The 14,302-nt window shown below is 50.5% G+C and overlaps 1 protein-coding gene across 3 annotated transcripts; it reads left to right on the top strand.

Annotated features, from left to right (window-relative positions):
* The first annotated feature begins 2,398 nt into the window (after positions 1-2,398).
* C2cd2l (C2CD2 like) lies at positions 2,399-12,852 on the top strand. Of its 3 annotated transcripts, none has more exons than XM_085688647.2 (14): positions 2,399-3,141; positions 5,016-5,111; positions 5,488-5,607; positions 5,771-5,881; positions 5,962-6,078; positions 6,173-6,284; positions 6,405-6,513; positions 7,370-7,434; positions 7,523-7,650; positions 7,741-7,915; positions 8,609-8,710; positions 8,849-8,985; positions 9,072-9,357; positions 9,917-10,881. In XM_085688647.2, exons 1-14 carry the CDS (start codon positions 2,788-2,790, stop codon positions 10,015-10,017), a joined length of 2,013 nt encoding a protein of 670 aa, XP_085544773.2. In that variant the 5' UTR covers positions 2,399-2,787; the 3' UTR covers positions 10,018-10,881. The 3 variants fall into 3 exon arrangements, with proteins under 3 accessions (XP_085544773.2, XP_048272771.2, XP_048272772.2); XM_048416814.3 differs by lacking the exon at positions 9,917-10,881 and adding an exon at positions 11,791-12,852 and having other exon boundaries at positions 2,401-3,141; XM_048416815.3 differs by lacking the exon at positions 9,917-10,881 and adding an exon at positions 11,791-12,852 and having other exon boundaries at positions 2,402-3,141; positions 8,852-8,985.
* Positions 12,853-14,302: the final 1,450 nt, after the last annotated feature.

Genomic DNA, 14,302 nt, shown 5'->3' with positions numbered 1-14,302 from the left:
AGTCAGGGCTACCTGGTGAGACCCTGTCTCAGAAAACAAAATAACAACAACAACTGAAATGACAACCAGCACATCTCTATGGCATAAGAAACTCCTAAGTGCTGTAGGAAATACAGTGATAGAAATGTGGTTGCTGCCTTCAAAGGCTGCCTCCGCATAATTAGCATCATTCACTTAGTATGAGGCAAGAGAGTCGATCATGACATCATGTCTATTCTGAGTTTCCTGATGAGGAGAACAGAGCGTTCACATAAGCACCCAGCTAAACTATAAAGAAAGAATGAAGTAAGCGCGCCAAGGCTAAGTAATAAGTGGAAGGGAGATGTGGAAGCCAGGGAGATCATGTCAGACAATTTTGAAGAAAGATCTGGCAGCACAGGACCATGTGTCCAGTAAAGAAGCTGAAGGAATAAACCTAAGATTGTAGAGAATCTTTTTTTTTTTTTTTTTGAGACAAGGTGTTAATGCACAGTTTTAACCGGTTTAGAACTCATTATGTAGACCAGGCTGGCCTCCAAGTAATAGAGATCAGCTTGCCCCTGCCCCCAAGTTTTGGGACTAAAGGTATATGCCACCATGCCCAGCATCCCTCTATTTCCCAGGCTGACCTTGAATTCACAAGCTTTGCTCGGCCCCCAGGGTGCTGGACTTACAGGTGAGCCCCTACTCTTTACTAGAGAACAGAGTTACTGGGGCTTCAAATGCTCCCAAACAAGAATTCTTGATGGAAAATGGCCTGGCATTTCAACAATTTCTTACATTACTGGCTTCCCTGATCATAGCTCTTCTTCCCACCGACTTCTTCCTCCTAGGCTTTGGCCGAGAGTTCTCTCCTCCATCGCTTCTGTGCATGTTGAGGGGCTGCCATCAGTTTTGGAGTTCACTGTGTCTAGACAGGCTCACAATAAAGTTGCCTCATCTTCTCACTACTGCCCATCATTCCTTACAGTGAAACCAGGCATACCTCAAGCTACATAACCTCCCCAGGTCAAAGGTTACCGACAGTCAGTGTTTTACCTAACCCTACAACCTTTGACCTTGTAAAGCACTGTTTGGTCTCACAGGCTTTTTCCTAAGACAATTGGATTTTTGAGAGATATTTAACATCTTCTCATCCTATCTTGTGTGTAGAAGGGATTGTGTCAGAGACCTCACTATATGTCATGAAGATGGGTTCCTGGGAAATAAGTTCCCCAAGAATAGATTCCTCTGAATCTTTTTGTTTGTTTGTCAGTTTTTGATTTTCCAGATAGGATTTCTATCTGTCCTGGAACTAGCTCTGTAGACCAGGCTGGCCTTAAACTCACAGAGATCCTCCAACCTCTGCGTCTCCACCACCCCAGTGCTGGAATTAAAGGCCTGCACCACCCTTGCCCAGCCTCTGAATCTTTTAATTGATACCCTCCCTTGTCCCCAAGAAGCAAAGATGATATCTAGACTTCAAGGAATCTAGAGAAAGGGTAGATCCATCCTGAGCCTATAAGTGTGCAGTGTTCCTAGAACACCATTTCTTCGGAGTTGGCTAGGATGTCACTTATTTGGTTTGTGAAGTGGGGTTTGCTATGACAAGGTCTCACCCAGGTTGGTTTCAAACGCCTCAACTAATATATCATCCTGCTTCAGCCTACCCAGTAGCCAGGACGACAGTCAGGTGGCCCTACACGAGATGCCACATATTTGGACAAGAGTCTTTTGACCAAATCTATTGATAGTCCAGTGCTACAATGCCAGCTCCTTTCTCGTTACCATCCCCTCTACACGTGCTCCACAGGCAGGAGCTGTTACTATGGAAATGTATTATTTTTAAAAACAGACAGCCCTGGGCTTGGGAAATATCTCGAGAACAAACCCACGCAAGCAAGGAGGTTAATAGGGGGTTCCTGAATCCTAGCTCCAAGGGGAAGGAGCTCGATGGTAGTGTTCTATTTGCAACCTTTACCAGATTTAGGTTCATTTTTATCGCCGTTGATATTAGCTGGACTTTTGCCAGACACCTCTATCTGGGAGGAATACCTAACCCCTCCTTACCCAGGGCCTAGCTTCAACCACGGAGTAAGACCAGAAGCTGCTGAGCCAGGTATTGGAAGAGGGTGGTGATTTTACTCAGGGACATTCTTAACCCCACAGGCGTCCAACCTGTAGAAATCTAAGGAGCGTAAGGGAAAACAGGCACTATCTCAGATAAGTGAAGTTCCCTTGCCTGGTACTGAAGGGGTGCGACCGGATTTCAGGGCGGGCGGGGCAGTTAAAGACTCCGCCTATTTCCATCCCGGAACCCTCTACGTGTGCAGCTCAACTCCCAGCCCTGCTCTAGCTCTGAGCGCCAGGCTGACTAGACCCCGCCCGCTGCGGGCGCGGCTCCTTTAAGGGTGTGTGGGGGCGGGGCGCTGGCGGTGTTGTCAGTGTCAGTTCTGCGCACGCAGCCCTCCCTCCCGGAGCCGGTGCCGGCCCGCGAGCCCCGGTGTCTCTGCAGACCGGTCCCCGCCCGAGTCCAGCGGGGCCCGCGCCGTGGGAGGAGTCTGATGCTCGCTAGCGGCTAGCTGGGGTCACATCGCCGGACCTAGCGACCCGGATCCCGGGCTAACGGAGGCAGAGCCTAGGCGTCGAGACCCCGGAGGACCTCTGCTCTATCCGTGGCACCCTCCGGTCCTGGAATCTCCGCGGCGCCGAACCCCGGAGCCCGTGCGCTCAGCCCCGGGGGAGCTCGCCCACGCCCCGCGGCCCGCCCGGGCCATGCTCCCCCGGGGCAGCGGCTGAGCCCGAGCCGGGACCCGAGCCCGCGGGAGCATGGATCCGGGCTGGGGGCAGCGGGACGTGGGCTGGGCGGCCCTGCTGGTCCTCTTCGCCGCCTCGCTGCTCACGGTATTGGGCTGGTTGCTGCAGTATGCTCGGGGTTTGTGGCTGTCGCGGGCCGGTGGGGGCCAGGACTCCCGACCCACCACAGCCGCGGAGCCCGGGGGTTCACTCCGGGAGCTGGGTGTGTGGCGTTCGCTGCTGCGTCTGAGGGCGATCCGGACCGGCGCCTCTGAGGAAACCGGCGTCCGGGGCCTCCTAGCTTCTCTCTTTGCCTTCAAGTCTTTCCGGGAGAACTGGCAACGGGCTTGGGTGCGAGCCCTGAACGAGCAGGCCTGCAGGGACGGGGTGAGTCGCATGGAGTCCCTGTGTCGTCTCTTGAGCTTTGCCCCTTCTAGGGAAGAGCCTGCTCGTGTTAGGAGGGCTGGATTAGGGCTGGAGATCACCTACAGAACCTCATAGCTTTCTCTTTCAGATCAGAGAAAAGCGTGCAGTGAGGCTGGGGGTTGTAGAAGTCCAGTTATGAACCACATTTTCTATTTTTATGTGCAAGGTACTCCTGTTCCAAACCTAGTACAAGTTACTGTTCTCATAGCAACGCTAATCCGTGTGCCTGAGGGCACTTCCGCCTAGACTGGGCTGGCTGGCCCAGAGACAGGTGCACCTGCAAAAGGAATTTGCCTGGTCCTCATGCCACCACACCCAGTTAAGATTTCAGGCTCCCAAGCCCTGGTGGTCAGGTAGAATCCCCCCCCCCCAAGGTAATGGAATCATTCCTCCATCTATCAGCAATTTAACTACTACAGCCAAACATCTTCTCCTCCTCCAGGCTGGCCTGCAGCATAGTGTTGAAGGGAAAGGAGTTCAGTTAGAGGGCAATGCTGATAATCTGTGTCCTTTCTAATTAAATGAACTTGGGCTGCCCCTTGAGGGTCAGCCATAAACCAGCTCAGCCTACCTCCACCCGTTGCACCATGGACATCTGACCTCCCAGGAAGTGGGTAGGAAACAGAGTCATGAGACTGAGGTTGGAAGGCAGAGATCTCCCTTTTCTAGCCCAGCAACCTCTCCTGGCCCTCACCCTGTCAGCCCCTTTCTCAGAGGCCTCCCTCTGTCTCCAGCCGTAAGAGCTTGGATGCCTGGAAACAGAAGTGGTTCCAAGAAGTTGTCTTGTTTCCTCTTCCCAGCTGGCCAGCTATAGCCAGATGGCATCTGTCAGTTTACACATTGACCCTATCCCTCCAACCTGGCTCTTCCTGGACCTTGTCCCTGGGTCAGAAGCAACTCCGTGGGACAGCTGACTCAGCTGGACATTGGCCTCTCTTGCAGGGGGAGGGGGAGGTCCAAATACAAAGCTCTCATCTCCTAGGCCACTTTGGCACAACTTTTGAAGAAGACAGCTACCGTAGCAGGGAAATTGTCGTCCCCTGGTTTGCCAGGGGAAGTGAATGAGCCCTGAGAATTTGTTTTCTCTATCTCAAGCCTTGAGGACAAATTGCCAGCCCAGGCTGTGCCCCCTCCTCAGTTCTTCCATCCTGCTCTGCACTGCTGTAGAATTAGGAGAGGCTCTTTTGATAGCTAAGCAGCTTTCAGCTCCCTAATTACCATCCTGATGTCCGACTTACGGAATTAACCGGACCTGGGACGCTTTAGCTCTCCCTCAAAGCCTGCTTCTCTTCCCAGCACTTCTGATCAAGTTTCCCCAAGCCATGCTAAGTCAGCCTTCATGTCTAAGAATTTAGGCAGAGTGATACCTTTGACCATTCACCTTCTATGTATTTGTGAAAAGGCCAGGCTTTATTTCTTCATCTTAATTTTATAGTAAGTGACACAACCATTTCCACCCTGCCCAGCAACAGATGGCAATGAACACGCCCATTTTTGTTGTTGTTTACCTTTATTTGTGATTAGAGTGAAGAGTTAGGTAGAGGGAGGACAGGAAGGTTCCTGGGATTTGAAGAGGTATCCAAGGTTCAAGTCAAGTTCACTTCCAAGGCAGACTGGATCCAGGTACTCAGCAGCCGCTTAGAAGCTGCAGGTTCCTGCAGAGAGTGGGGCTTAAGAGGAATGCCTCCTATTTTAAAGTCCTGAGCCAAGGAGGGGCAGAGGCCAGCCTATAGCTGAGGCCTCTGCAGTGCTAGAGTCCAGCCAGCAACTGAGCAGACCAGCCCTGAAGGGGACAGCTCCAGAGACTTGATCTTGTGCCCACATTACTTCCTCAGAGCTCTATCCAAATTGCCTTTGAGGAGATACCCCAACTCCCACCCAGAGCCAGCATAAGTCATGTGACCTGCGTAGACCAATCAGAGCGTACCATGGTAAGGGTCTGGTGGGGACTATCTATTAGGTCCAGAGGGGGGTTGACCTCAAGGTTCCCCTATAAGTCTAAGGGTTCTTAATTTTGAGTTTCTGTATGCCTTAAGGATCTAAGGATTTGTTTTAGGAGGTCTAAGAATCTCACTGAAGTGATAGGCAAAAACACAGTGTGTGTGTGTGTGTGTGTGTGTGTGTGTGTGTGTGTGTGTGTGTGTAGGCGTTTTGGGCTTTTAGCTAATTCATTGAGAAGCTTAGGACCCCAACAAGGTGGTATCCCAAAGAAAGCAGAAATGGGGAGGGGTTTATTTCGAAGCATCATGGGGCAGGGCAAAGCAAGGTAAGCATCTTCCTCAATGTCTGACCCTGCCTCCCTCTCAGGTGCTGCACTGCCAGCTCTCTGCCGAGGAGGTGCGCTTCCCCGTCTCTGTGACCCAGCAGTCTCCCGCTGCCGTCTCCATGGAGACCTACCACGTCACTCTGACACTGCCACCAACACAGGTGGAGGGAAATGTGGGAAACTAAGTTGGGCAGAGGACAGTTGAATTGGCCCAGGATTTTTCCTTTGGTGGCTCTCTGGGATGGAATTTTGGGAAGGGAGGGTCCTGAGGAGTCCTTGGAAGAATGAGGCCGGTCACCCTAACCCTTTGACTCTTGTCACTAGTTGGAAGTCAGCCTAGAGGAAATCCCTGATGAGGGGCTGCTGGTGTCCTGGGCCTTCACTGACCGCCCAGATCTCAGCCTAACGGTGCTTCCTAAGCTGCAGACCAGAGAGGTAAGAAGGGGGCAGGCAGAGAAGAGGCTGTCTGCTGCAGTGGAGCAGAGCACAGACTCCACCTCTTCTCCTCTCTGCAGAGAGATGAGGAACAAGCAGAACTTTCAACAGTTGAGGAACTGATCAAGGATGCTATAGTCAGCACTCAGCCTGCCATGATGGTCAACCTCAGGGCCTGCTCTGCCCCAGGAGGCCTGGTGAGTGAACACCCAAAGGGAAAGATTGGTGTGTATCCCATCTCCAGGATCCTATATCAGGAGTATTGCTCTTTTTACCGCCTTCTGCTCTTAGGGACCCAGTGAGAAGCCGCCCATGCTGTCTCAGGCCCAGCCAGCCATCCCCAGACCTACACGATTATTCTTACGGCAGCTTCGAGCATCTCACCTGGGGAGTGAGCTGGGAGGTAAGAGATTGCCCTTGCCATGGGTACAGGCAGCCCCTTCTCTGCCAGTGACACAATCTCTCTGTTCGTTGGACTGTGTGTCTTCCGCCTGAGCATCCTCTAACCTCTGGTTCCTTTCAGGTACTGAGGAGCTGTGCTGTGCTGCGGAGCTTGACAACCCCATGCAACAGAAGTGGACCAAACCCATGAAGGCTGGTCCTGAAGTGGAATGGACAGAGGACCTGGCGCTGTAAGTCAGGCCCTGCTCCCAGCCGCTGTTCTCATAGGCAGTCAGGTTTTAGAAACCTTTCTAGGTTAGTCTTGGCATGAGTTAGCCAGCCCTGCTTTCAGTAAACTTTAGTGTAGACCTCTATTGTGTGCCAAGTCCCTGGGGATAGAGAGGAGGAGGAGATATGGCCCTGCCTCTGGGTAGATCACAGGTCTGAAGCTGAGACAGATGTGTACCTAAGGAGATAGGGCAGAATGCCAGCTGAGATTCTTGCACAGTGTACCTGGGAGTGCTTAGGTAGGGTAGATGGAGCCTTTTCCTTTCTTTTTTTGGAGGGAGGGAGTTTCCGAGACAGGGTTTCTTAGTAGCTTTGGAGCCTGTCCTGGAACCAGCTCTTGTAGACCAGGCTAGCTTCAAGCTCACAAAGATCCACCTGGCCTCTGCCTCCTAAGTGCTGGAATCAAAGGTGTGCGCCACCACTGCCCGGCGAGAAGAATTCTTATGATGAGATAAAGATCTGATGATGGAAGAGGTACATTTAAACCATACCTTCAAGCAAGCATAGCATTGACCAGAACGTGAAAGTCTTGACTATGGGAACAGTTTGAGGAGAAAACAAACAAACAAAAAAATGAATGGCAGCTACAGACTGAGAGAGACACGAGGTAGAAGAGTGTTGGGGGATATGACTGTCTGGCTGAGGAAAGTGGTTTCCACGCATGATTTGCTCCATGCTCCTAGGAAAATGGATGACTTGGTTGGAGCCCTAGTGCTTTCTTACCGACGTCTCTGTTTCTAGCCTTTGACTGACTCGAGGGTAGGTTCAGTTTGCTACGCCCATTCTTCCCTGACATGTCCATCCTCTTTTGGCCTTCAGGGATCTGGGTCCCCAGAGCCGGGAACTGACCCTCAAAGTGCTCAGGAGCAGTGGTTGTGGAGACGGTAAGTGGGGGGCAGAGGGGCGCTTCCGAGTGGGTACTTAGCAGATCCTGCTCATGGGTCCAGCTCACAGTGTCATCCTTGTCTCCAGCTGAACTCCTTGGCCAAGCCACACTGCCAGTGGGCTCACCCTCTAAACCACTGTCACGAAGACAAGTGTGCCCATTAACTCCAGGGCCAGGGAGTTCCCTGAGCCCAGCGGCTACCATGACAGCAGAGGTGAGAAGGTGACCGCTTTGGGGAGATGAGTAGATGGAGCCTGGGCCATCTCTGAGATCCTAACCCCCTGCTGTCCTCACCACCTGGCAGCTGCACTATGAGCAGGGCTCCCCTCGGAACCTGGGCACACCTACCTCTTCCACCCCTCGCCCCAGCATCACACCTACCAAGAAGATTGAGTTGGACCGGACCATCATGCCCGATGGCACCATTGTCACGACTGTCACCACCGTCCAGTCCCGGCCCCGTGTAGATGGCAAATTAGGTAAAGAGGAGTAGCCCTAGACATGGCCTTAGACTAAAGCGCCATTGCCTGACAGGGAAAGGGGAAGGGAAGCCTTAACAGCAGCACATCTTGTTTCCTGGTGACTCGCTTTGACCCAGCTACTTCCTCGTCTCTCAGACTTCCCTTGCACTTTCTCCATCCATCAGCTAGCCTCTCCATCCATCAGCTAGCCTCTCCCCATTTACTCCTTTGGAATCTGCCCGTCTCTCCTCTTGCTCTAAGTTCCTTTCTATCTTTCCATGGGTGTCTTTCCTTCCTGGAATCTAGCCCCAACTGACTAATTCTCCCACCTCTACTCCCAACCTTATGTGGTCTCTGGGCTCTCCCAGCAAACTGGGGGCTTCTGTGACATTTTTCTGTCTCCAGTGGCCTTACTTCATGCTTGTCCCATCTCTAGGAATCCCATGGCAATTTCCCTATCTTTATGGACCCCTAGACATTCTCCCTATACTGTCAGTGGGCCCCATGGTGCTTGCCCACACTGTCATTGGTCCCTCTAGCATCTTTTCCGTTTGTACAGCATCTTCTTAATCACCCTTGTGATTAATCCCCCTTAATCATCCTTGCCCTCTGAGTCAACCAAAGGCTGCATCTCAATAAAGACAGTAGAGGTGGGGGCCATTCTAAATTCTAAAGCACTTCCCAGCTCACTCCCCCTCCCCCACCCACCAGACTCCCCCTCCCGCTCCCCGTCCAAGGTGGAGGTGACTGAGAAGATGACAACTGTGCTGAGCGAGAGCAGCGGCCCCAGCAATGCCTCCCACAGCAGCAGCCGTGAGTGGGGAACGGGATGAGTGAGCACTGGCGGGCCCTAATGCCCCTGTCGTCAAGAACTACTTTGGGTGGAGCAAGAGGAGTTTGAGTCCAAGAAGTCAGGTAGAAGTCAAGTTATGCGTCCTCTGTGTCCCCCAGCAGGAGAGAGCCACCTTTCTAATGGCTTGGACCCAGTAGCAGAGACAGCAATTCGCCAGCTGACTGAGCCCAGTGGGCGGGCAGCCAAGAAGACACCCACCAAGCGCAGCACGCTTATCATCTCTGGTGTTTCCAAGGTAACAGAGCTCTGGGGAGAAAGCAAAGATGGGGAGAAAGGCCTAATGGGTCATTCTTGCCCATTGGAACCTGTCCCTTCTGGCAGGTGCCCATCGCTCAGGACGAGTTGGCGCTGTCCTTGGGTTATGCAGCTTCTCTGGAAGCCTCAATGGAAGATGATGCAGGAGCCAGTGGTGGTCCTTCGTCACCTCCCTCAGACCCATCAGCCACATCCCCAGGACCCCTCGATGCCCTCTCCAGTCCCACAAGTGTCCAGGAAGCAGATGAGACAACACGTTCAGACATCTCTGAGAGGCCATCAGTGGATGATGTCGAGTCAGAAACAGGGTCGACTGGTGCCCTGGAGACCCGAAGCCTCAAGGATCACAAAGGTAGGGAGCGATGGACAATTCATCCCCTACTGCAGGGCTGAGACAGAGTCTGGCCTAGACTTCACCATGTAGCCCAGGCTAGCCTCAAATTTGAAATAAATCTTTGTCTCAGTTTCCCAAGTGTTAAATTCTAGGCATGGGCCACTACACTCAGCAGTCTACTGCTTTTTATATCAATGTATTGTCACCTCGGTCCTACTAGAGAACTTGAGGCCATGGTAGGCTCAGCTAACTTGCCTTTGAGGGCAACTCCAGTAGAGCAAGGAACTCGGTGCTTTAGTTCCTAGCCTGATTATGACAAACCGGAGTGACAGCAAGGGAAGTCACCACATTGGCCTTTCTTCCTGAGTTAACAGGCTTGTTTTCTTCCACTTGCTTTTGTTGTTTGAAGACTGGGTATCATGTAGTCCAGGCTATCTCAAACTTGCTAGATACCCGAAGTCAGCCTTAACTATCTGATCTTCATGCCTCTACTTCCCAGTTGCTGTTGTTTAAGATTATAGGAGGCGGGGCTGGAGAGATGGCTCAGAGGTTAAGAGCATTGCCTGCTCTTCCAAAGGTCCTGAGTTCAATTCCCAGCAACCACATGGTGGCTCACAACCATCTGAAATGAGGCCTGGTGCCCTCTTCTGGACTGAAGAAAGAATAGTGTATACATAATAAGCAAATAAATAAATATTTTAAAAAAAAGATTATAGGAGGCACCAACATGCCCAGCCATTCTTTTTAAAAATCATTACATTTATTTCTTTATTTTATTGTATGTGTGTGTGTGTGTGTGTGTGTGTGTGTGTGTGTTCATGAGTGCACATCACAGCACACAATCAACCATGTAGGTTCCTGGGATTTAACTGTAGTTGTCATGTTTGGCAACAAATACTTTTACCTGTTGAGACATATTTAACAATTAATTTTCAGTGTATATGGGTGTTTTGCCTACATGTATGTCTGTACATCACATGTGTGCCTGGTGCCCAAAGAGGTCAGAAAAGGTTGTTGGACCCCATGGAATTGGAGCTATGGACATGTGAATGCTGGGAATCAAACCTTGGTCCTTGGGAAGAGCAATCAGTGCTCTTAACCACTGAGCCATCTCTCTAGTGTCCTGCTAACTCTTGTTTATTTTTTGTTTTTGTTTGTGGGTTTATTTTTTGTTTTGTTTTGAGACAGGGTCTCACACTATATCCAGGGTTGGCCTGGAACTCACTGGCTTTCCCTCCTCTTTTACTCTGTATCCCCAGTTGCATGGATATAAGAAATTCTACTCCATGCCAATCTTAAAGTTGTTGTTCTGAGACCGGTATGGTGGTACACACATTTAATCCCAGCACTCAAGAGACAGAGGCAGGTGGATCTGTAAATTCAAAGCCAGTCTGGTCTGCATAGTGAGTTCCAGGATGGCAATGAATACAAAGTAGTGAGACCCTGTCTCAAAAAAAAAAAAAAAAGAAAGAGAGAGAGAGAGAGAGAGAGAGAGAGAGAGAGAAAGAAAGAAAGAAAGAAAGAAAGAAAGAAAAAAGGAAAACTTGTTCCTCTGCCTCTGAGTTAGGGATGATGACACTGAGCTATACTCCCGGCATGTGGGGTGGAGCAGGATTTTGAGTAAGATCAGTTTACAGACCTCATATTGAGGCTGTCAAAGAGGAAAGGGGGAATCCTCCCTCTGGTAGTGACTCAGGTTGCCTACAGCATTCCTAACTTCAAAGGACAGAGTTTGCTGTCATGCATCTTCACCCTTTGACCAAGAAGCCTATCAGCTGTGCTCTGTTTGAATTTAAAAGCTAGTGTGGTAGTGCAGGCTGTAATCTCAGTACTTGAGAGTCTACGGCAAGTGGATGGCTGTGAGTTTAAGATCAGCCAGGGTTGCATAATGGGTTCAAGTCCAGCTTGGGCTACAAATCCAGATTCTGCCTCAAACAAAACTAACAAAAAAGAATTTCAGTTTGTGGCTTGCCTCACTTCTTGATTGGGGTAAAGGAGTTTTTAAAGTCCAAAGCCTGCTGCAGGAACACCTTCCTCTCTCACAGACTCCTTTTTACCTCTTTGAGGTTTCCAGACTCCCTACCGCTCACACCCTGGGATGCATATGTTAACCCATCTTTCCTTTTATGATTTATAGGCTTTGAGAAACACCCTCTGTGCAGCCTTTGTCTTTCCACAGAAGGAGGCTGAGTCCCAGTACAGCAGTAGCCCCTGCCTGTGTTATTTCTCCTGGGGATCGGGTCAGAAGTGCACCCAGATCCCTCCCCTAGAGTGTTGTTCCTTCCTCAGGATGGGTAAAGCTCGCACGTGCTTCCACTTCCTGAGAAAGGCAGGCGGTAGGCAAGAGACTTTTTATTCTTCATCTTCTGTCCTAACGACCTAAGTCTTTTCTCCATCCTTACCCCATTCCTGTGACCCTCCATCTGCCTCAGTTTCCCTTCTTCCCCACAGTGAGCTTCCTGCGCAGTGGCACTAAACTCATCTTCCGCCGGAGGCCACGACAGAAGGAAACTGGGCTGAGCCAGTCACACGATGACCTCTCCAACACGACAGCCGCACCTAGCGTCCGGAAAAAGGCTGGCAGCTTTTCTCGTCGCCTTATCAAGCGGTTTTCCTTCAAATCCAAACCCAAGGCCAATGGCAACCCCAACCCCCAGCTCTGAGAGCCTACTGAACTAGGAGAGGGCAAGAGTTCTCTCAGCCCATTCCCCACATCCCCTTCTGTACCCCTCCCTGGATTCCCAGTGCTGGGGCAAGGAAAGCCTTCGGGTTCTAAGAAGCCCCGGCACTCTGGGCTGTGGGGTAAGTTGGAAGGATGTTTGACATGGGAAGCATTTGAGAGGCAGGCACTCGTGGTTGTGGACATAGAAGAGAGTTTGGCAGCTGGGGGTCAGAGGCAGGCTCTGTCTTGGCATGTGTGGACATTCTTCCGCAGTCTGTGCCCTCTGCTGGTACTGCCCCCAGAGGAGCCCCGGGCACTCATCTCTTTTGCAGATCCTTCTCCCTTATTTATTCTCTTTTCTATTTATATGTGTGGTCTAGGACCCTCAGCCAGCAGATGCTAGAGGGCATCTCTCCCAGGTGACCCTTTTCTGTCCCAGGAGGGTAAGGCAATCTCCAGGAGGGGTTTCTACACCTCTCTTGGGGGTTCCCACTTAGACCAGCACCAGTGTCTGTCTCAGGAAGACATTGGCAGATCATAGGAAGCTGGGCTAGTGCCCAGGATGGGGGGCAGGTACTCCCCACCTCCCTACCTCCCACACTGCTCCTCTTCTCTCCTTCCCCTTTATTACCATTTTGTACTTGATGCCTTCTCCATGAGCAGTGGCTCAGTTAGGAGGGAGCCAGGAAGCTGGTAGGAAGCCTTCCCTAGAGAGGTAGCATTAGGAGCTTTAAAGACTGTGCGATCATAGAGCGAGGTTGCACCTCTATGTTGGGGGATGACGATGTCCATTGCTGTGTGATGGCTTGGAATTTAATTTATTTAATTAAAGTCAAATTGGAGTTTATAAACGAGAGCTGCTGGTTTTCCTTTGAAAAGCAAATGGGCAGTGAGGCTGTGGTATTGATAGAGTAAGAGGATCGTTGGCACTGACCTAGGTATGAGGAAGGACAGGAGACAAAGATGCTCCAGAAGACAGAGAGATGTGTAGAGAGGTTTGAGTGACAACACTCTGAAAAGTTGCTGCAGAAAAAGCAAATCTGCTAGTTCCCTTGTCTTCATCCCCCTCTCAGTAGGCTGTTCTTTCTAGGTCACAACAGAGTTCAGAGTATGGGCGCTGGGGCTGGACCATTTTTGATTTGGGACCCAGCTCCACTGGTTACCTCGGTGACCATGGCCAAATATGGGTACCCAGTTGTTTTTGTTTGTGTTTTATCCAGACTCTCACCTATGTTGCCTAGCTGGCTTGGAACTCCTTTATGTAGCCCAGGCTGTCTTTGAACTCAAGAGATTCCCCTGCTTCTGCCTCCTCAGTGCTGGGATCAAAGGTGTACTAGCACACCTGGCTGTGTGCCCAGTTTCGTTCTGTTTGGTTTTTCTGTAAAATGGGGACTATGTGCTGGGGACATAGCTCAAAGGTAGGGCACTATCCTAGCCTACCCGAGGCCCTGGGTTTTGTCTCTGGCATCATTTAATAAAGTAGGTGGAGCCAGGTGTAGTGGCATAAACCTTTAATCTCACTAGCTGGTAGTCAGAAGCAGGAGGATCTCTGTGAGTTCCTGGCCAGTCAAGGCTATATAGTGAGACCCATGCAAAAAAAAAAAAAAAAAAGAAAAAAGAAAAAAAAGAAAGAAAGAAAAGAAAAAAGAAAAAGTCCTCACGTGCTGTTTCTCATTTGGGTGAGCTTTAGGTACCTACAGATATGTCTCTGTCTCCTCTCCTTTGGGATGCCACACAGGACTTGAGCCAGGTGAACCACTGCAGGAAGTTGTGCAGAGTGCAGAACCAATAGGAAGGAAATGCCTGCCACAAGCATCTCTTTATCAGTACAAGCTACTTCTCCTTTCTGGACACCAATTTCTTTACCTCTAACATGAGAGTGGCCTTGGATAATCAGGTCACTTCTAACCTTGATGTATAACATACTCGGGATTGCCTTGTGAATCAACAGCATGGATGGTTTGTGGTTTAGGTTTTTTGTTTTGTTTTTTTTTGTTTGTTTGTTTGTTTGTTTCCTGATAAAGGGTATTGCTATTTGGCCCATATTGGCCTGAGAGTTTCTCAGTGCTGAGAGTACAGGTGTGTGTCATCATACTTGACTGTTACTTGTTTTGTTTTGAGACAGGGCTCTGTGTAGCCCTGGCTGTCCTGGAACTCGCTTTTTAAACTAGGCTGGCTTCAAACTCACAGAGATCTGCCTGCATCTACCTCTCTAGTGCTGGGATTAAAGGTGTGCGCCACCATCACCATCACCTAGCACATGTAAACTCTTCCACTTAGCTGTCTCCCAAATCCCTTTTT

This window comes from Myodes glareolus, chromosome 4, assembly GCF_982192425.1.
Source record: "Myodes glareolus chromosome 4, mMyoGla1.1, whole genome shotgun sequence".
Classification (NCBI taxonomy): Eukaryota; Metazoa; Chordata; class Mammalia; order Rodentia; family Cricetidae; genus Myodes; species Myodes glareolus.
The sequence above is the reverse complement of the archived record's forward strand: the minus strand, read 5'-3'. Positions and strand labels throughout refer to the sequence as shown.